The sequence below is a fragment of the Salvia hispanica genome, chromosome 3, assembly GCF_023119035.1.
Source record: "Salvia hispanica cultivar TCC Black 2014 chromosome 3, UniMelb_Shisp_WGS_1.0, whole genome shotgun sequence".
NCBI classification, from domain to species: Eukaryota; Viridiplantae; Streptophyta; class Magnoliopsida; order Lamiales; family Lamiaceae; genus Salvia; species Salvia hispanica.
The window spans coordinates 34,603,259-34,623,833 of NC_062967.1; the positions used below are offsets into that span (position 1 = coordinate 34,603,259).

General features: G+C 38.7%; 4 protein-coding genes and 1 non-coding gene across 5 annotated transcripts; 2 read left to right on the forward strand and 3 right to left on the reverse strand.

Annotated features, from left to right (window-relative positions):
• Positions 1-1,626: 1,626 nt before the first annotated feature.
• On the reverse strand, positions 1,627-5,820 carry LOC125213303 (uncharacterized protein At2g33490-like). The gene is made up of 10 exons (XM_048113769.1): positions 5,509-5,820; positions 4,919-4,991; positions 4,560-4,634; positions 3,891-3,952; positions 3,740-3,808; positions 3,619-3,647; positions 3,331-3,538; positions 3,023-3,232; positions 1,958-2,948; positions 1,627-1,788 (listed from the first exon to the last, which is right to left on the reverse strand). The coding sequence occupies exons 1-10, from the start codon at positions 5,620-5,622 to the stop codon at positions 1,778-1,780; spliced, it is 1,842 nt and encodes a 613-aa protein (XP_047969726.1). The 5' UTR covers positions 5,623-5,820; the 3' UTR covers positions 1,627-1,777.
• Positions 5,821-7,676: 1,856 nt separating this feature from the next.
• Positions 7,677-11,676, reverse strand: LOC125216664 (probable protein S-acyltransferase 7). The gene is made up of 5 exons (XM_048118422.1): positions 11,419-11,676; positions 10,058-10,240; positions 9,498-9,791; positions 8,527-8,760; positions 7,677-8,464 (listed from the first exon to the last, which is right to left on the reverse strand). The coding sequence occupies exons 1-5, from the start codon at positions 11,503-11,505 to the stop codon at positions 7,952-7,954; spliced, it is 1,311 nt and encodes a 436-aa protein (XP_047974379.1). The 5' UTR covers positions 11,506-11,676; the 3' UTR covers positions 7,677-7,951.
• Positions 11,677-13,058: 1,382 nt separating this feature from the next.
• On the forward strand, positions 13,059-13,130 carry TRNAQ-UUG. The gene has a single exon. It is a non-coding gene; the product is annotated as a tRNA-Gln (tRNA).
• Positions 13,131-13,647: 517 nt separating this feature from the next.
• LOC125209947 (exocyst complex component EXO70B1-like) lies at positions 13,648-15,697 on the forward strand. Its single transcript, XM_048109521.1, has one exon. The coding sequence runs from the start codon at positions 13,648-13,650 to the stop codon at positions 15,655-15,657; it is 2,010 nt and encodes a 669-aa protein (XP_047965478.1). The 3' UTR covers positions 15,658-15,697.
• Positions 15,698-18,019: 2,322 nt separating this feature from the next.
• LOC125210730 lies at positions 18,020-20,158 on the reverse strand. Its single transcript, XM_048110311.1, has 2 exons — positions 19,641-20,158; positions 18,020-18,707 (listed from the first exon to the last, which is right to left on the reverse strand). Exons 1-2 carry the CDS (start codon positions 20,053-20,055, stop codon positions 18,394-18,396), a joined length of 729 nt encoding a protein of 242 aa, XP_047966268.1. The 5' UTR covers positions 20,056-20,158; the 3' UTR covers positions 18,020-18,393.
• Between the last annotated feature and the right edge of the window lie 417 nt (positions 20,159-20,575).

Below are 20,575 nucleotides of genomic sequence, written 5' to 3' on the forward strand. Positions count from 1 at the left end.
CACAATCCTCTACATTAAGTTAACATAAATTGCATAAAGCATATGCAAAATGGATTTCAATGGCAAGCAATCAAGACAGTTTTAAACTATTATATAACATCCTAATTAGTAGTTTTTTTACATAACAATATCAAATTAACTACTCCACTGCATAACATCCTAATTAGTGGTTTTACATAACAAAATCAAACTGAACTACACAGATATAACAGAGTGCCAATGTTGATGTACCTAACCGGTACGACCGAGCATAATCGATGGCATGCGACTCCATCTAGCGTGATACACGATAGCAAGCACAACAAGAGTGCGAAAAACATCCCCATGCCAAGCACAGCGATCGGTACCCATCCAAAACTCATCCTAGCAGCTATGGAAAGTCCAAGCGTGACAGCTATAAGCGTTAAGGGCAAAGCAATCATCAGCATCGTCGGCTAACTTGCTATCATCTAAGTGAGCCAGTAAAGCCCATGCGGCAGCCATCACTGAACTAAACATGGCTAAAACGTTGCAGACTTCGTCATTGCTAGGCGGACGCCAAAAAGCTCCAAATTCACTCCGGCAAACACAATTGCCGCAAAAGTAAACCGATCTTCATTTTCACCACTAAAACCATACAAAAGCGATATCAATATGTTAGGATTCTACATATATTAATAATATTAGCCGATAAATTAATTTTTTAATTAGCGGATTTAATTCAAGCATCACTCTGAGGGAGTAAATGCAAACATCATCGACAGTAGAAATTTACAGAAAATGCGATTCTGTGTATATATGGCAGCATAGAGATAAAAAGAAGAGAACCTGAGATGCAGAGGCCGAGGGGGCGGCGGCGGCGGCGGCCGAGATTGATTTTGGGCTGGGGTTCACTCCGCCGCAGTAAAAGTGAAAGATCTGCTACTAGTAAAATTTCATTTTCTATAGTATTTACTTTCAAGTAAAACGCTTCTTCAAGTAAGACGCTTTTCTATGTACCTTTCTAGTAAACGTTTCTTCAAAACGTGTGACGCCAAAGGTTTTAATTTTCAAATATTAACATATGAAAATAATAAATAAAAAGTAAAAAAAAAGTGGGACATTGGAATTTGAATTTATGTACTGCTTTTGCACGCCAACTTCAATTAAGTCAATTTATTGGCCATAGAATAACCAACTTATACCTATATTTTTGTGATTTAATAAATAATAAATTTATATAATAATTTCAATATTAGAGAAAGAAAACTACTCCAATTTATGATCAAGGAGTAATATAAATAAAAGAAGAAGTGTTGCAATTTCTTTCATGTTTTATTAATTTATCGCATATTAAATGCTATATATAGATTCAAAGCCTATATTAATAATATGATTTACACTCTATTTCATCACTTTCCTTTACATTTTTTAAACTCAAGAATCCAAGTCAAAAGAGGACTTATTAATAATATGATTTACACTCTATTTTATCACTTTCCTTTACATTTTTTAAACTCATAATCCAAGTCAAAATAGGACGGGTATTCACCGACGGACAGAGTAAGCTCCTAAAATAAGTTATGTTAGCCAAATACCCTCTAAATAATAATGCCATTATAAACTGTATGACAATCAATAAAATCAAAAGTAAACTCAAGCCGCAGATGGAGTAAACGTTATTGATCGAATCGAATGTAAGAACAACGTAAACACAACATTATATATACAAACTTTCACCCAGCAAAGACGCGGGTAAAATACCGTAAGACGTTAACTCCAGAAAACTGCAACTGCTGGTGGACCGGTGCAGGTTACTTCAGCTGCCACCTGCATCGACAAAAATTTTAGATTTGGATTCAGATGGGTATTCATCTCATAACGTAATTTCAAATGCGTGATTGACAAGTGAAACTCGAGAGTTCTGCATACGGATGATGTAGTCATAGTATATAATAGTAGAAGACATAACTGTTAAAAAAATCATTCACTTTTATACCTCTGATCCGACCAGAGTTTGGCGACTTCATGGTTGATAAGGATAGGGGCGTTAACGGGGGAGAAGGAACATTTTCTGTCTTGCCTGGATGAAATGCTGTTGCTCTCTCACTACTAGAGGGTATAGAGAAACTTCTGGAGACAGTTAGTTGCGGGAGAGGAAGTGGAGACCCTTCTTTTGATGACACGTATCTGTTCCTATTTGTAGGAGAAGTTTCTCGATTTCTACTGACTAATGGAGCTGAGTGTCCGATAGCCCCAGCAGAATGCATGGCCTTGGAGCCGAAAGGTTCAGGGGGTCGAGGGAGCTCGTGAAGCTCACTTATTTTGGGAGAAGATGCGGGCAGAGGTGGAGCATTCTGAGGCAGAGTCAACGGGGGTGGTGGAAGACCAGAAACAGAACCATGTAATCCAGAAACTTCAGTAGAGCTGATAGGTCCACTGGTGGGTACGAGTGGCTGCTTGTTAGATGATTTGCTGACTATCGGGCCAGAAAAGGCTTGCCTTTTTATCTTTTGGCTATCAGATCCACTCCGTGTGTCCAACTGCGGGACAGAAGGGGGTAGAGGGAGAAAATGCTTCTTGTTGCTGTTATCATCAGCTAGCACCTGAGATTTTGGAAGCTTGTGTGCAGATATATGGTTCTCTACGATTTTCTTCTGCTTCTCAATGTCCAGTGGAGACGAATGCCACAGATTTTTTGAGCTCCCACCAGAGCTTATGGTGCCAGACAGGGATGTAGAGCTATTCGTCGAACTCTTTGCATTATCAGGAGTGGGAAGAACATGTCTACTATATTTCTGTGCAGAATTCCTCATTTCTCTAATTCTTTCAGCAGGGTCAAACTTCTCAGCATATAATGGGGCAGAATGAGTACCTGCTCTACGTTTTTCGCTAAAGTATACATCCCCTTGGTTTCTGCCAAAGCTTATCTGCATCTCAAGATTTTTTATTTGTGATGTTTGGGAACTTGATACACCAATCTGATCTAGCTGCAAATTCAGTGTAACAGGATAATTCAGACACAAAAACACACGTTTAACAATTTGATCATTGAAAAGCTCACCTCCATTGAATTCCTGGACGTGGTAGTATTTTCAGGCTCTTTCCTGTTTAGGCTATAGTCAAAACTTAATTCTCCATCATCATTAGTCTGAAAACTGTCCACATCATTCAATTCACTTAACTCATAGTCAATGTGCTGCTTTTCTGCAATATTTCTAACATGAGGCTCTACAGCTTCAAGAGATTTGAGTCCTTTCCGGAAAAAGTTTAACTGGTTTCAAAAAAAGCCGAAAACAAACATACATGAAAATTCTGGGGGGTAACAATTGAAGACTTAATAAAAATAAAAAACAATAAAAATACAAAAACCTGTGCTGCATGGTGGCGAGCTGCCTGTGTTAAAAGACTCCGGGACTGCCCTTGCTTCAATGATTCTACACGAAAAATGCACAGCCTTGAAACCTCATCATATTCATCACAAACCGCCTTCAATTGCTCTGATGTAAAAGTTTCCCCCTTCGCATGTCGTGATTTTCTTTTTTCTCTAAATTGTCCCAACATGTACTCGAAGATCTCTCTGTGATTCATACGTGCAAGCATAAGAACATAAAATGGTGAAGAATATCTGGCAAAAAGCTGCAGGGAATGAGCAAAAACCTTTTCTCGTCACACTGCAATTTCATCTCCTGCAGCAATGAAGAATAGTTAATTACCTGGAATAATAGGATAAAAATATTCACAAATATAGGTATAAAAATAAGTAGGATAGTGCTTGGACCTCCACTTTCTGTAGCTCACTCAGGAGAGATTCTGATGGATGTGTAATTGTCATGATAATATGAGACCGCTGAAATACAGGAATTGATGAGTTAACTTAACATTCTTTGGTTTATAAGTATTGGAAGAGATTGATAACAACAAATACTAACATATCTATCAACAAGTTTCTGAAGTTCAAGCTGCACTCTTCCCAGCAATGATATTGCATCTCCTGCACAATCACAGAAAATCTTGTAGAAAGTTACTTTGTTTTCCCAACATTTTGCAGCATCCAATTATATTCACACCAAAAGCAAAAGGAAAATGCTTTGATAAAAAAATTACAGAAAGAAACAAAATTTAGAGTTAAAGAAACTGAGAGAACACAAGATCAAAAGCAAAGCAACATTTCATAATTTTCTTATACTCTTGTTAATAAAAAATGTCACAATTTATGAGAAATGATAAGCCATTGGAAGCTCAAGATGTACTTGAATCAATTGAATTCAAACATAACTAATAAACTCAATTGGTTTACAATTATGATCAGTAAAATTGCAAAATTAACTCTAGAAAATTTAAGACTACAAATGTACAAGCTACAGAAGTAAGCCACTTATACATCCAATTGGTTTTTGCACCAAGCAGCATATCTTGGACTTAATCTATCTCTCAGTTCTTGTGCATAACATCATTAAATATCATAGTATATTCTTGTTTAATGTATCCATTCATCTTTTCGAGCCATATAAAGAAAGCCAAGTGAAAAACATCATAACTCACATTTCATTCAATAAATAACAAAGAAATGCCTATAAGTTGAAGCCACTGGCACTCACCTCTTTCTCCATCATCATGCATTGCAGTTTTGTCCAATAGACAATTTCCCATCTCTATCAACGACTCTGAGAACTCTGTAGGATAATATGTTCATTGTCACATGTAAGACAAGCTTTAAAAAGGACAAATTATTCATAGATGTTTGTTCTACTAACATACTGTAAGTATATACAGTATGTTCTAAATTGAATGATAACAGTCCGAATGATTAGATACTATATCCATAAGTTTTTGAAACTTCAAAAGAAAAAGGACAACTATCAAGCAAGATAACAACACAATTCAAAGCAAAATCCATCCTTTCCATCCAAAAGAGAAGGATGTGAGCTACAAAATAAACATATTAAAAAAATTGTACCATAAGCACTATTTGCCGAAGCAGCTGCAGCAGAAAGTAAGCCATCATAGCATGCTCTCATATCCTTCATATCCTGCGAACAAAACACAGCAAATACAGCCTACTTAGCTCGAAACACGTACATAATTCCCCATACACGGTGAGAAGCTACTCCAATTATGATAAAAACTCAAAAAGCAGTAGCACCAAGAACTATCAACAATTTCTTCACAAGCTTGCCGCTTCACTCATAGCAACTAAGCTGAATCTTAAGTCGAGTTTTCTAAAATCAAGCAAAACAAAAAAAATCCTAAACACATGAATTCAGTTCCACTCGTCTTTTTCAAACACCACGCCAACTATTCACACATATATCAGAGCTAATAAGTAAGATTTTATCAGCAAACCACAGAAATTAGTGGAGTAAGTCGTCAGCATTGGCATCAAAAGCAATGCACCATAACTATGCACAAAATTGACCTAGGATCTGAATTCCGACGAGGTGTAACGACTGAATTGAGGGGTAATCTACTCGATTCACTACAACCAGAGCCAAATTCAAAGCTCAATCAAAAGCGGAAAAACCAAAGGGGGCAATAATTAGATTGCACCTTTGCTGCTTGAGCTAAGCCATCTATATGCACCGAGATATGGTGATCCCAATCCTCCTCCGGCTCGCCCTTGCTCAGCCCCAATCTTCTCAGCTTCCCCAGAGGCGATTTCATCTCCGTCAGAGCCAGCTGCAGTAATTTCACTCTCTACAACTATGAAATCCGACGAGACTAACCGGAATTTTTCAACAACAACATCAATCAATCGATCAAACAGCAATATATTATGCGAAGAGGAAAGGGGGAAAAGTGTGTATAATTTAGAGAGAGAGATGGAGAAGTGGGAAGCAAATTCAGCTCTTCTGCTTCTGTTACAAACAGTCTTATTATAATAAGTAAATAAAATTAGCAATGGAGACTGACAGACGTCTCTTCTTCCATGTCCTTTTTGGTAATTTTAGCCGTGAATAAACACGAACATAGGATAGATGGAGAATTGGCGAATTTAATTGGTAAGGCGATTCATTTTCGAGTTTAACTAAACACGAACATAGGATAGATGGAGATTTGCAAATTTGCGACTGTCTTCCTACACTTGGACTCGGTGCATGCGAAGATGGTAGTAACAAAGTGTGACTGATTTCATATCGTTGTACTCCCTCCGTCCCATAAAAGTTGAGACAAAACTTTTGGGCACGGAGATTAAGAATTTATATTAAATAAATAGGAGAGATGAAAAAAGTAGGAAAGATAAGAGAGAGTAAAGTAAATGATGGAATAAAATAAGAGTGATTAGATGTTTTATCTTTAGTTAAAAAAGAAATGACTCAACTTTGTTGGGACGGACTGAAAAAGAATACGACTCAACTTTTATGGGACGGAGGGAGTATTTTCTAGTGATCTTCATCTAGAAAATACGAAATTTTTGTTGGTTGCTTATAAACAGCCTCGAGAAATACCATACTTGGTGCTTGTGGATAGGGCTGTACTCCCACTCTAGAGCTCATGCTGATTGGACCAAAATGAAAAAAACGGAAATATTGATCGTCAAAATAGATATCGTTAAATATTGTAGTGTTATACCGTTGTATTTTTCTGCGATTTTGCCCAAGAAGATTCAGACTTTTTACTGATTGTCGATAAATATCGTGGGAGATATTGAACTCAGTGCCTGTGATAAAGATCGTATTTCTATCGGTCAATGCTGATTGGATTAAAATAGAAAAACGAGACTGATTATCTAACTAAGGGACTATGGAGTAGTCCTGCTAAAAAAAGAGAAAATACAATGATTGCTTTATTGACTAGTTTGCCCTCCTAAAAGATGGTCAAACTTCTCTTATTTAATCATTTCTTTGTTCTCCCATTTATTAAAGTTTTCTTCCATATGTTGAAAGTTGAAACTGTTGATGGGAATTTAATTAAGCCGAAGATTTTTGCATGGGAATACAATTAATCAATTCTTGACTTAGCTTCAATAAGAATTGAGAATCTTCGAAATGAATTATCTTAATGCTTAATTATACATGCTAAAAAAAATTAGTCGTATCTTCTTATCAATAAAATATATATGGGTTAGATACGCTTAAATACATTAATTATATCCAAATTTTGGTTTTTAATTTTATTGTTGAAAATTACATAAATTTTTTATTTTAAATGCAACATAACGTTAAATCACTGAATAATTCTATAGATAAGTAACTCAAACTTTTAGAGTTCGATATCTAAAGCTCTTGATGGAGGCTCCATGATACTAATACGTATAATATCAGGTTTTGATCTCCGAAAATGTCACGAAATTATAAAAAAAATAAAATAAAATTAGAAAACCACTACAATAACATTACATTGTGGATTCATCCTCACATCCTCACTTGCATGTGTCTTAATATGGCATTTCCCTTTTGTGACTAAGGCCCCATATTAACGTGAAGTTAGGAATAAATTCCCCACTCTATTATAGGTATATAGGTATGATATATATAGGTGAAGCATTTTTTTACCATTAAGAACTTTCAAGCCAACTTTGTTATTAATATCAAAATGTAATTACTTTACCAACTTTTGTAGAAAAGTCTCATTCATTATTTTTGATAAGATATATTACACACCGTCCTAACATATAGATAGTCACATGTCTAACTAACAAAAGGAACATACTTTAAATGAATCACTAATAAATTGTGGAGTAACGAATAAAATAGATAACTGAAGATAGACTAAAATGATTAAAGCAAATAACATAAGAAAGAGAGTGTATGATTTTTGTAGCAAAAAACAATGAGTTAACTACATCAAACGAAGTAAGAAATTCGACTCAAATAAGTTGGAATAGAACTCTGTACATGATAGGATGGTTAATACTACAAATGAAGTTGAAAGAGAGATTGCAAACAAACTTGAATACACTACAAACAAACACCACTCCACCTTAAACAACAGCCATTCTCACACAACCACCATCAGAAAATGGTTTGTCCCAACAATGTCATAATCTTGCCTAAGTCGGCTGCGTCGTCGCAGCGATGCTCCCGCTCCCAACACCCGGGTTCGTCTCCGCCATTCTAGAAGCCAAAGCAAGGATCTCGGGAGACCTCTCCCAGTTCCCACCCCTTCTCCCCCAGCTCGAGTGCATTCCACCCCGGCCTCCACCACCCTCGTCCACTCCACTCCTCGTCTCCGGATGCATTTCGCCTAATCCGCCACTTTTTCTGCTTAACCCATCGTTGCCACTGAGTTCGCCTTCGTGTTGATCTAAAACCGACCCAATATCCCCCCACACGCCCTTCCTCCCCATCTCGATGTCGTCCACACCTTTCCCCGTGTTAGGACTGTCAAAACCACCAGCCACGGACCGAGCGGGTAGAGCAGCTTCCCTCGGCACCTTGGCTCTAAAATCGTTCCTTGATGGAGGTATCGAGCCACAGAGTGTCTCAATGAAGTTCAGCACCAACCCTTTGTTGTAGGGATTGGCACGACGGTCGTATCTATATCTGAAGTTCTCGTACGTAGTCTGCAAACGAAGATGCATATTTATGCCTGCACAAAAAAATATTAAAATACGAATTTTCACACCTGATTTGTGCAGATCAGGTAGAGATGGAACGTCATAAGGCCGCCAACGAACCAAACTGCGATAAACGTGTAGATGATAAGAGCTATGGAGGCGGGGGTTTTGATCATTGCTCGCCAGATAGATATATCGTCTTTAATCATGATCCTTTTGATGTAAAACCAGCAGAAGCCGAAAACGTATCCACATAGTAGTGTGGTAGTGAAGACAAACATGAAGAAAAACCGGTAGTTTCTCTGCAGAAAAAGAGTGTAAACTTCAGAATATATACGTGCAGGAGTTCTCGAAGTCGAACCAAATTCATAAACACATAGCAATTTCAGGCAAAGCTTAACGTAAAGACAAGAATTACTTGCAAGAACCTTATAGCGTAGGTCAACGTTAGTGTCCACTATAAAGAAAAAGGCTATCGGTCACTAATATCACGAACTGTGGTCAAATTCCGGGGAACGTAAAAATCACGAACTTTCATCATGTTTGGAATTTCTCAAGATTGATGATTCCAGCAAAAATCGAATCATGCATGGCCTTTACCGATTCATATGTGACATTTATTGAATCGAATCTAATATAATCTAAGAAGAGGAAGAAATTCGGTGAAGATGACTAACAAACTTGGATACTGAACACTCAACCCTTAATTTCATCTAGGAACAAGAAAATTTTTAGATATGAAGCCTAATTATATTTGGTCAAAGGTTTAATAGCAATGTTTGCGTGATTCGTGAAATGGCATCGGTTACATCTATTTAAAGCGACATCGTTATACCGGTCCAATTAGTCCACCTAGATTATCCGGCAAGCCACATATTATTTGATTTCGTCAAGGGAAATCCCAAAACACAATCAAAGTTCATGACTTCTAGGACCAAATTTTAAGTTTGTGGGGAAAACCGGAATTCGGGCATAATTCGTGATATTATCGACCAATAACCCTTAAAGTATGCAGTATGTACCAAAGCAATTAACTTACCAGTCCTATGCACTGTCCAACCCAAGGGCAGTGGTGATCGAATCGTTCGACACAGTTATTGCATATCGAACAGTGGGAGCAACGGGGAGGTCTGTATAACATGCAGGTGTCACAGTACTTAATCTTCACTGTGGTGCCATTCACTTCTACTTCTTTAATACGAGGCAAACGTAGCTGTGGAGTTTGAGAGCCTCCAGTGTTATTATCGTCACAACCCTCAGGCTCGGGCGGATGGGCATTTCTGGGAATTATACCTGGATCTCTTCCGGAGGTCAGCAGGAGAAGCATCAAATCCTGAAATTTGAACACTTTGGCATGAAAAGCTCGACCGACGAAATAAACCATCATGTAAATGAGCGAAAAACGTGGTTAAAATCAAAGTCCAAACAAGAAGAATAACTAATAAAGGTGACTACTGCAGTGATTCGAGATTCTCAAACGATGTTGGCTTTAAACGAACTTGAGAAAAGTCGAGTAATACTATATAACAATGTCATTTACCACTGTTGACAAACATGTCTACGATGAGGGGGTGTGCGAGAGAGAGAGAGGGGACGTACACATGATGTCAAAACAATGGCGATTGTCATAACATATCCTCCCCAGTTATCGAAGGAGTCATCCATAAGCTTGTGAGCAACAAATACACAAAAAATAGAGACGGGAGCTACGATCAGGAATATAGTGAGAGCCAGTGATCTTACATCCGGCCCAAAAACAAACCTTCCTTGAAGGAAGAATTTCTGCGATAGAAAAGCAAATGATGAAACATTCAGCAACAACAGATCATCACTGCAGAATCTAAAAGAAACAACGCAACACTGAGTCATGAATCATAGTGTTAATCAATTGCATAAGTCCGTGTGTTTATTGAGCTTCACAACACACCTAACATCATGCAAATATAGAAAACAAAGCTTATCAGCAATTACGGGACTAAATGGCATCTAATTCTCAATTTACTAATAAGTGGCCTTACACTGACAAAAACTAATAAACGCTCAAATCCTAAATAAGGCTCTCAAGGGTACCTAAAACCCGAAAAAAAAAACTACCATAACATCAAGAATAAAAGCTCGAAAATTAAAAGAACTACCATAACATATTTATGCGGTGAACATAGATAATACAAGGAAGCATGTCGAATCTTTGATGAGCTAGCACAGTTAAAACCTAAAATCAAACTCTCCCCAATTGCTAATTCCCTCATTGCAAATATAGCCAAGTCTTTTTACATCTCAAACTAGCTGCACTTAGATAATACAAGGCAGCATGTCAAATCATCAATAAGCGCCCAATAAACACCTAAATCAAACATCCAAAACCACAACTAATTATCTATAAAACCAAGTCTTTTTGCATCTTAAACGCGCTGAACTTAGAAAATACAAGGCAGCAAGCCGAAATCACCAATGAGCTAGCACAATAAACACCTAAATCAAACATCCAAAACCGCAACTACTGATCCATAAAGCCAAGTCTTTTTACATCTTAAACACGCCGCACTTAGATAACACAAGGCAGCAAGCCGAATCATGAATGAGCTACCACAATAAACACCTAAATCAAACACCCAAACCCGTGATTACTGATCCATAAAGCCAAGTCCTTTTACATCTTAAACGCGCTGCACTTAGTTAATACACAGCAGCATCTCCAATCTTTGATGAGCTAGCACACTTAACACCTAAAATCAAACTCTCCATGATTGCTAATTCCCTCAATACCAATACAGCAAGAAAAACACAAACATTACCCTAAAACCCCCAAATAAAACCCTGCAAAAACTAAACTCAAATAAACATGCCCTCATCCCTAATTTACAAAGAAGAATCAATCAGAAAGCCCAAATCAGCAGAAACAAACAATCCCACAACACAACACACATATAATTAATCAAAAGAAAATAATCAAAACTCACATTGCTTCCTTTCCAAGCCTGGTATATCCGGACCTCGCCCGACCCGGTTTCGGATCCGGACTCTTTTGGGGGAGGAACCACATACATTTTGTGACCTCAGTGTCCTGCCTTGTCTCTCAAATTCCCACTAATTCTCACCATAAACAGTTTTCAACACTAAACTGAGCAGAATCCCGGCGAGAATGGAAAAAGGGCGTGTTTGGGGAAATGGGAATTGATATTTCCTGTTTCTACTTTCTTTGCCTTTTTCTTTTCTTCCTTTTTGAGCCACTATACAGGAACGCCGAACTGTCTTGGAGCCTGCTGAGTTGGCCAGTGGGTCCCAAGTCCAATCGCTAGTTACAAAAATAATAAATTTTCATTTTGGAATTGGGAAATTGGTCTCTAAAACCATGAACTTTGCCTAAAATTTGGTATTTCTCATGAACTTTGAAATTGGTATATAATATCACAAACTTTGCATTTTGTTTGGTATTTCCCACGACATGTTTATTACTATATTTGACTAACTTACGAGGCTTTTATCATACTTGACACAATTAAATCAACGTGGTTTTCAACGTGACTTTTTATGCTACATGTTATGAACTTAAAAAGTGGTTTCAAATATTATAAAACATATCACGGTTGCCTATGTTAAATAAGATTTTGATGAAAATATCTTATTTGAGTGAGTTCGGGAAATACCAAACAAAATGCAAAGTTCGTGATATTATATACCAATTTCAAAGTTCATGGAAAATACCAAATTTTAGGCAAAGTTCATGGTTTTAGAGACCAATTTTCCTTTCGAATTTGAGGATTAATTTATTTACGGCGCATTGAGTTTCATTGCATTCAAAGTCGGGATTTTTATTTATGAAGAAGTTCTACTCCCAACATTGATTTATATTTTCTAAGTTTATTCCAATTCCAATTCCAATTCCAATTCTCTCTTTCACTATAATGTAAAAATTCAATTTTGAAGATAGAAATTTTTAATTAAGTAGTCAAATTTAGTCACTCATGAATTATGGTCGAAATTCTTAGTTTTCAAATGTTATATCTACATAAAAAAACGTTATGTGTTGGTGATACTCAAAACAATGTTGATTTATAGTAGCATTTTACTTCCTTTCATTTCTAGTACACTATCTATAATAAAATTAACCCTTGTTTTATCTTTTGTCCCGAAAACTATGCTCTACAGATCTTCAACCCTCAAACTTATTAATTAATGAAGTGTTTTCCAAATTAAATTGACAAAAATGATTTTTCTTGAGTTGATTCTCTATAGATCATGAATGTGTGTAGTAAGCTTTTACTTTGATATATACTCTCAAACTTCTGCATAACATTTTAGTGCATCAACAACTAGATGCTCACTTCAAAAACAATATTTATAATAAGCAAGAAAGACATTTCTTCTCCCAACAAGCTATCGCCTTCTTTATGTACTATCGATACATAATAAAAACAATATAGCGCAAGAGCTGCAACTGCGACACTTTTCAGCGGCTCGTTCTCCACAGCGTCGCATGCCCCTTTGCGCACACCCTCTCGGGAAGGCCAAAATGCAGGAAATGCACGCCAAAACTTGGAGTTTGGACACAAAGATCTATCGATACAATCAATAAATACTGTTATCATGATCATGAATTGGTTTCATGGTGTAGTGGTTAGCACTCTGGACTTTGAATCCAGCGACCTGGGTTCGAATCCCGGTGAGACCTTTTGTTTTCATTAATTTTTTTAACTGAATTTAACTCATTTAGATGTGAATTGAAGACAAATAGTATATATTAAAATCGCCAATTTGCCATCATCTTAAATCGTAAGTAATTGATAACTACATTTTCAAATTTCAAAATTTTCAACCAATGATAAATTTATATAAATAAAAACAATTTCCCAAATATATTTCATGCAAAGATGGTGGTGATAATAATGGTAAAATTGGTATGTGGAGTGTGATTATATTTTATAATACTCCCTAAAATAGCATTACCATCTCCCTCTCCCTCTCCAAAGCAATATTTCCACCATTTTCTCTGTCCACATTTCCTCCTCCTTTAGCTCTGCCAAATCTAACTGCCATAACCACCATTTCTGTTTTCCGAAACTTCCCAAATACCCACGCAAAAATTAAAAAAATAATCGAAAATTACTGCTTGAAGGATCACTCTTTCATACCGATCCATTGAAACTTGGCAAATCTGACAAGCCTTTCCAATTCACCGACAAACCGCCATGGATTCCGACAATCCTAAGCCTGAAAACGACAGCGAAGAAGGCAAAGCTGAAATCAACGGCGCAGAATCAAAATCCACAGACGAAGAAAAGCCGGCGAAAACAGCCGATGAAGAGAACAAGGAGGGCGGCGAAGGGGCGGCGGCGGCGGTTGAATCAGAAGCTAAAGAAGGAGAAGAAGATCCACCGCCGCCTCCTTCCGCTCTCAACATCGACAAGCTCTCTCAAGAAGTCGATGGATATCTCGCCACGTTGTCTGCTCCGAAACCAGAAGACGGCGGTGGCGAATCATCTCTACCGCAAGATGTACCCAATTTTGTGAAGCAGTTTTCGCTCATGGTGGAGGCCAGAGTCGCCGATTACGACTCCTCCGACGAGAGCGTCAAATGGGGCTCTGTGCCGGAGGAGGAGTCGGCGTCGTTCCTCGACGCCATCACGCGCCTCTCCTCCCTCTCCACGGCCCTCTTGGCGTACTCCGCGCAGCCCAACATCGCCCGCTCGATCAACCGCATCAGCGCCGTGATCGAGCAGGCGATGTCCTACGTGGAGGAGGAGTTCAAGGACCTTCTGGATGAGCACAGGTTCCCTGACTCCAATCCTCCACAAAATGGAGGCGAGGGCACGGCAGGGGAAGTCGCTGTCGTGCCCCCGTCAGAGGAGGAGGTGGCGCCTGAGCAGCAGGCGCCACCTCCTTCCAAGGAAGATAATAACTTCCCGGGATACGAAGACGAGGTTCTCTCCAACTTGATAAGGCTGTCGAAGCTGATGACGGTGACCGAGTATGACACGGAGTGCCGCGAGGCCTATTTCGTCGCGCGGCGGGTCGCCCTCGATGCGGCCCTCCACAAGCTAGGGTTCGAGAAGCATAGCATCGACGACGTGCACAAGATGCAATGGGAGACTCTAGAGACAGAAATCATCTCGTGGATCAGGATATTCAAGCACTGCCCCTCGCTCTTGGCGAGCGAGGGGAGCCTGACAAGGGCAGTCTTCCCAGAACGCCCTGCCATGTCAGGACACCTCCACCTTGCACTGACACAGTGTGTGAGCGCGGCAGTCCTAAACTTTGCAGGGGCTGTCGCGCTCACAAAGAGCTCCTCAGAGAAGCTCTTCAAGTTCCTCGACATGTACGAGGCCCTACGGGACGTCATCCCCGCCCTGGGCGGGGAGGACGTCCCACAGGACTGGCGCAATGACCTCAACACCGAAAGCAGCATCATCAGATGCCGCCTCGGGGAGGCCATCACCTCCATGTTCTCAGAGCTGGAGACCTCCATCCGGACGGACGCCGGCAAGACGCCCGTCCCAGGCGGTGCCATCCACCCTCTTACACGATACACAATGAATTACATCAAACTCGCCTGCGAGTATAAGGAAACCCTAGAGCACATTTTCAAGGAGCACCACCACAGGGAGGAGTCTGGCTCTGGCTCTGGCTCAAACTCCTCCCCGTTCGCGGCGCACATGATCAAGATCATGGAGCTCCTCGACGAAAACATGGAGGCAAAGTCAAAGCTCTACAAGGACCACGCCCTCGGCGCGATCTTCTTGATGAACAACGGGAGATACGTCTTGCAGAAGGTACGAGGTTCGAACGAGATAGGTAGCCTAATCGGAGACGTGTATAGCCGAAAGAAGTCGTCCGATCTGAGGCAGTACCACAAGGTGTATCAGAGGGAGACATGGGGGAAACTGCTGAGCTACCTCCACCCGGACGGCCTCACGTCCCATGGGAAGGTGTCGAAGCCGGTGCTCAAGGAGAGATTCAAAAATTTTAATGCTATGTTTGATGAGATAAGCCGGACGCAGACGACCTGGGTCGTCTGCGACGAGCAATTACAGTCGGAGCTTAGGGTTTCGATATCGAACATGGTGGTGCCGGCGTACCGATCGTTTCTAGGGAGGTACAACCAGGTGTTTACGGCGGGGAGACAGACAGAAAAGTACGTCAAGTATCAAGGAGAGGACGTTGAGAATTCGATTGAGGAGCTCTTTGATGGCAAGAAGTGATTCAAACAAGGATTTTTTATGTATTTAATTAAATTTTTTTGTGTTGTACATACCAATCGCAACTTCATTCATCATAATACTTTAATTGTACAATGTACAACTTCAATGAATGGAAAAGTTGTAATGTTAATTATTACACCCTTTCTCACATCGAAAATGACTCATTTTCATTTTTAATTTATCTCAATCAAAATGATCTATTATTAAAAATAGAAATCAATTAATCTCAATTTTAATTCTTTTCTCTTACTTTATTCTTTCTACTTAACACACAAAATAAAATTACATAAAATCTTGTGTCGTCCAAAGTTATCTTTAGGCCTGCTTATTCGGCCGGTTCCGGTTCTACCCGGTCCGGTTGACCGGGTACCCGGTTACAAATTATCATAAATTTGGGAACCGGAACCGGAATCGGATCCGGCCGGTTTCGGTTCCGAACCGGCCGGATAAGAACCGGTCGGTTCCGGTTCCGAACCGGAACCGATTTGTAGTTTCAATTTTAATTTTTTTTAAATAATTCAACATATAGAAATATAACAATTAATACCGAAAAATTCAAATAAATACAAATCATCAAAATAACAATATTCATAATCCAATATTCCAATACCTAAAAACTATAATTCAATAAATACCTAAAATAATTAATACCTAAAAGTCCAAATAAACACAAAAAATACAAAAAATGCAAATCAACAAGATAACAATATGCATCAACCAATATTAAATACTTAAAACAATAATTTAATAAATTACTAAAAAAATCTAACACTAAAAATTACAATCTATACACGACAAAATACGAAACCAATATTCTATTAAGGCAATAATATTCAAAAGACCAAAATCTTAATTACTCTATTTTGATTTTAGAAAAAAATCGATATATTAATACATTTAATCATTCACTTTAAACTTGATTTTTTATAATAAAAAAATCTTAATTAATTATGAGTTATTTTTTAAAAATTTCAATTATTTTTGAGTTATCATAATAGGAGCGAATCAACAAATAATTTTGATCTAATAAAAGGTGCGAAAAATTGAAGATTGATCACAAAAAGTAATACTTTCTTTTTGAAAGGCAGTAATCACTTTTGCTAATAGGATAATCAAAAATATTTTATGAATAATAAAACAAATGAAATATGCTTAGTTTATTATTTTAATTTATATTTAAATTTTATAATATCTAAAATTGATATATTATTCGGTTCCGTGTAAGAATCGGTCGGTTCCGGGTAGAACCGGAACCGGAATTTTCAAAAGCATAAGAACCGGAACCGGAACCGGTTTTTCCGGTTCCCAGTTCCTCAATTACCCGACCGGTTCCGGTTCCGGTTCCGGTACCGGGTACCCGAGAACCGGAGAACCGGTTAAGCAGGCCTAGTTATCTTCCTTGGGATAGATGCAATAATTAATTGTAGAATCAGAATATACTATAAATATGTTGATTGATTAATGGTATATTGATTTGTTGGGAGATGTCTTTTACAAGACCAAGGGAGTAACATAATAAGATTATACTCTAAATAATTTTTTCATGCAATAAAATATATCTAGATTTTTATCTTCTTCCTAAAGTTTGAAATCGTTATCTCTTCCTTTACATTCACAAAGTCGACTCTTGTTGTTGGATTGATTGAATAAGGACATATTTTACATTTTATAATAGTAACTATATCTTTCCTTCTCATGCATTCGTGTATTTTCTCACCATTCTATTCATTATTAGGTATATTTATAAAATATCATGTGTTAATTTATAAATTTGCATCTATGAGTCCAATTTACTCTCCAAAATTCACTCTCTTTTATATTATTCGCTCTACTTAACACAAAAATTAAAGTTACATCAAATCCTGTACCGTCCAAGAAAGGGGTAAGGGTACAGGTGCCCACGGTTCCGGAACCGCCAGTTCCGATTTTGGAAATTGCCGAACCGGACCTGAACCGCGAGGGTGTTTCGCGGTTACAGTTCCGGTTCCAAAATCGGCGGTTTTGGTTCGGTTCCGAGCCGGCGGTTTTGGTTTCGGTTTTGAACCGGCGGTTTTTCGATGGTTTTTTACGATTTTTCACGGTTCCGACCTGTCGGCCTTTTGCGGTTCCGGCTTAGTTTCACGGTTTTTCAGCAGTTTTTCGCGTATCCGGTTTGAAACCGCCCAGAACCGGCGGTTCCGGCACAGTTTCGGTTCGAATTGTTTTGAACCTGAATCGAACCATGGTTCAAAACTCGACAGTTTCGATTCGAGTAAATTCTCACGGTTTTGGTTTTAACCGCCGGTTTGGTATACTTTGGGCAGTTCTAGGTAAGGGATCATCTTTCTTGGGATGAAGGGAGTAAATTAATTATTCCACGTATTACATCAATTCCAACAAATATAAGATCACAAGTCAGTCGATGACATTTATTACAAACTAGGAGTATATAGAAAAGAAAGTATGGAATAGTTCATAGGTAGTATATACTATCACTTTGGACTTCGCTGGGGTACAGACCTAGCTGTAATCCAAAGGAGATCAAAGTACCACGGGAAGTGATTAACGGCGAACAATATCACCGGCAAGCAGGCCACGAGATAAAACGGGAAAGCAGGGTAATGCACTTTATTCTTGAGGATCAAGAAATTGCAGGCGCAGAAAGACAGCAGCATCGAACCTATGGAGGCGAAGAGCGACGTCAGCCCGACCAGCAGTTTCCTCGGCAGGTTCGTGCCGAAGTCTTTCTGCTGGAATTTAGAAGTCAGGATGGCGAGGAACATGATCAAGGAGGTCACCGAGAAGCAGAGGGCGAGGAGGGAGGAGATGGAGAAGATGCTGAAGGCCATCTCGTTTTCCCAGTTTGGGGTGCCACCTCCGCCCGGGACTGTGGCGGAGGTGGAGAAGGCCACCGTGGCGATGAGGCTCGCCACCACGGAGCAGGACTGGGAGGTGCTGGTGAGCCACTTGCCGGCCTCCTTGGCGAGGCCGTCGTGGGTCTGGTAGAATATTTCCCTCGGGGTTTTCGACCCGTTCCGAGCGGGGCGATCTGGCATCGACTTCTTCACAAACTGCACCCAATTGAGATTCAACAAACAAATGGAAGAAACTATTTAGATAAAACTGAAATCACCATATAAGTCTAACCGGTTAGACTATAAAAAAAGAAAGAAAAAAGAAAGGACCATCAATATATCTAGGCTAAAAGAATTTGGTTTATGATGGAAGACTGGGTCAATCCAATCATAAAAAAAAAATTCAATCCTTCTAAGGTTTGAGGAAGAGTGTTGGTAAATGAAACAAATGAATATAACAATTATCTCACATCACATTAGTGTAAAGAGAGCATTTTAAACTAGGGTAAATTCGAAAAAAATATATGAAGTTTGGTCAAATTCCGATTTATCTGTAACTATAAAAAATGGCCAATTATGTCATAACTTTGATATTTTTCTCAATTGTCTCATAACAAAAAATTTCATCATGCTACGTGTAATGCGTGTATGTGTAAAAATTAAAGACATAATTGACTAAATGTAATAAACGACGTCATTTAAATAACCAAATGTTTAGTTCGCATAATATTTTTCGTTTGCCAAAATCATAGATAGTCCCTTTGTCCCAAGATAAGCGAAACACTTCTTTTGGGCATGAGATTTAAGGAATTAATATTTAAATAGTTAAAGTGGAGAGAGTAAAGCTTGAGAGAGAAAAATAGAGGAGTGAAGAGGTAATAAAATAGGCGGAGAATAAAGTAAGAGATGATTTTTTGCTAAAATAGAAATGACTCACTTACGAGACATCTCAAAAAGAAATACAACTTGTTTATCTTGGGACGGAGAGAGTGCATAATTTTCCCCAAATCATAGAATATGAGACAATTGAAAAGAAAGTCAAAGTTATGATATAATTGACCGTTTTTAAAGTTACGAGATAGACCACAATTTTACCAAATTTCATGGTTTTTTTTGTTCATTTAACCTTAAAGCTAGTATGGTATATACCTGATACCACTTGAGCTCCCATTGCATGAGCAGGAACGAGCCATGGCTTATACTCACCAGCCATAGCAGCAAGGTGCAATGCGCTATTGCCCTTCTTATCAGTTTCCAAAAGGATCGTATCTCTCATTTTGTCCCAATCAACCAAGAACTTGTACACGTGTGGCTGCCGATACTGCACTGCAATCAAAACCACATTCTTACCTTCAACATTCTTGTCGTGGATCGCCACCGGAACCCGCGCCAAAATCCCCTCCACCATCTCGACTATCCCGTTCTTGGCCGCGTCGAGGATGGGCGTCGCCACCTCTGCATCAGAGGTGGCAGCAATTTCGCAGATGTCGTTGGCGTCGTCGTCGTCGTCATATAGATTCTCTTCACTATAACCAATGGCGGGTTTTTTATTGGCGGGGCGCATTCCGTCGTATTGACTTAGATTTGAGACGCCATTTACAAGTTTCCCCAAAATTTGGATTGACCAAAAATGTCTTGTCTTCTTCTCTTTAATCTCGGCCACTCGTTTTGAGCCTGATAAGATTGGAATCACACAACTCAAAACTTAGTTAGGTTTCGTTGGAGTTTGATCTAATCCAAATCCATTTAGGCTCCGCTTCGTATACAGAATTGGAATTAAAATTTTATGGAACCGTAATTCAACTTTAAATATTTTGTTCGGTAATAATGATGTAAAAAATTGATATGAAGTGCATGTGTAGTATGTGTGTGTTGTTTGTACTTTAACTATTTGGAATTCTAATTATCTACTTTTGATTGGAGGGTTTTGATTTATGAAAACTAGATTTAAATACAGAAATGCAGAACCAAATCATACGTAGGACATTTTTAGGTCATACTTTGTTTAATTTTAGGTCATGCTAACAAAGCATGACCTAAAATGATCTTAAAATGACATTAAACCCAAATATTATAATATGACC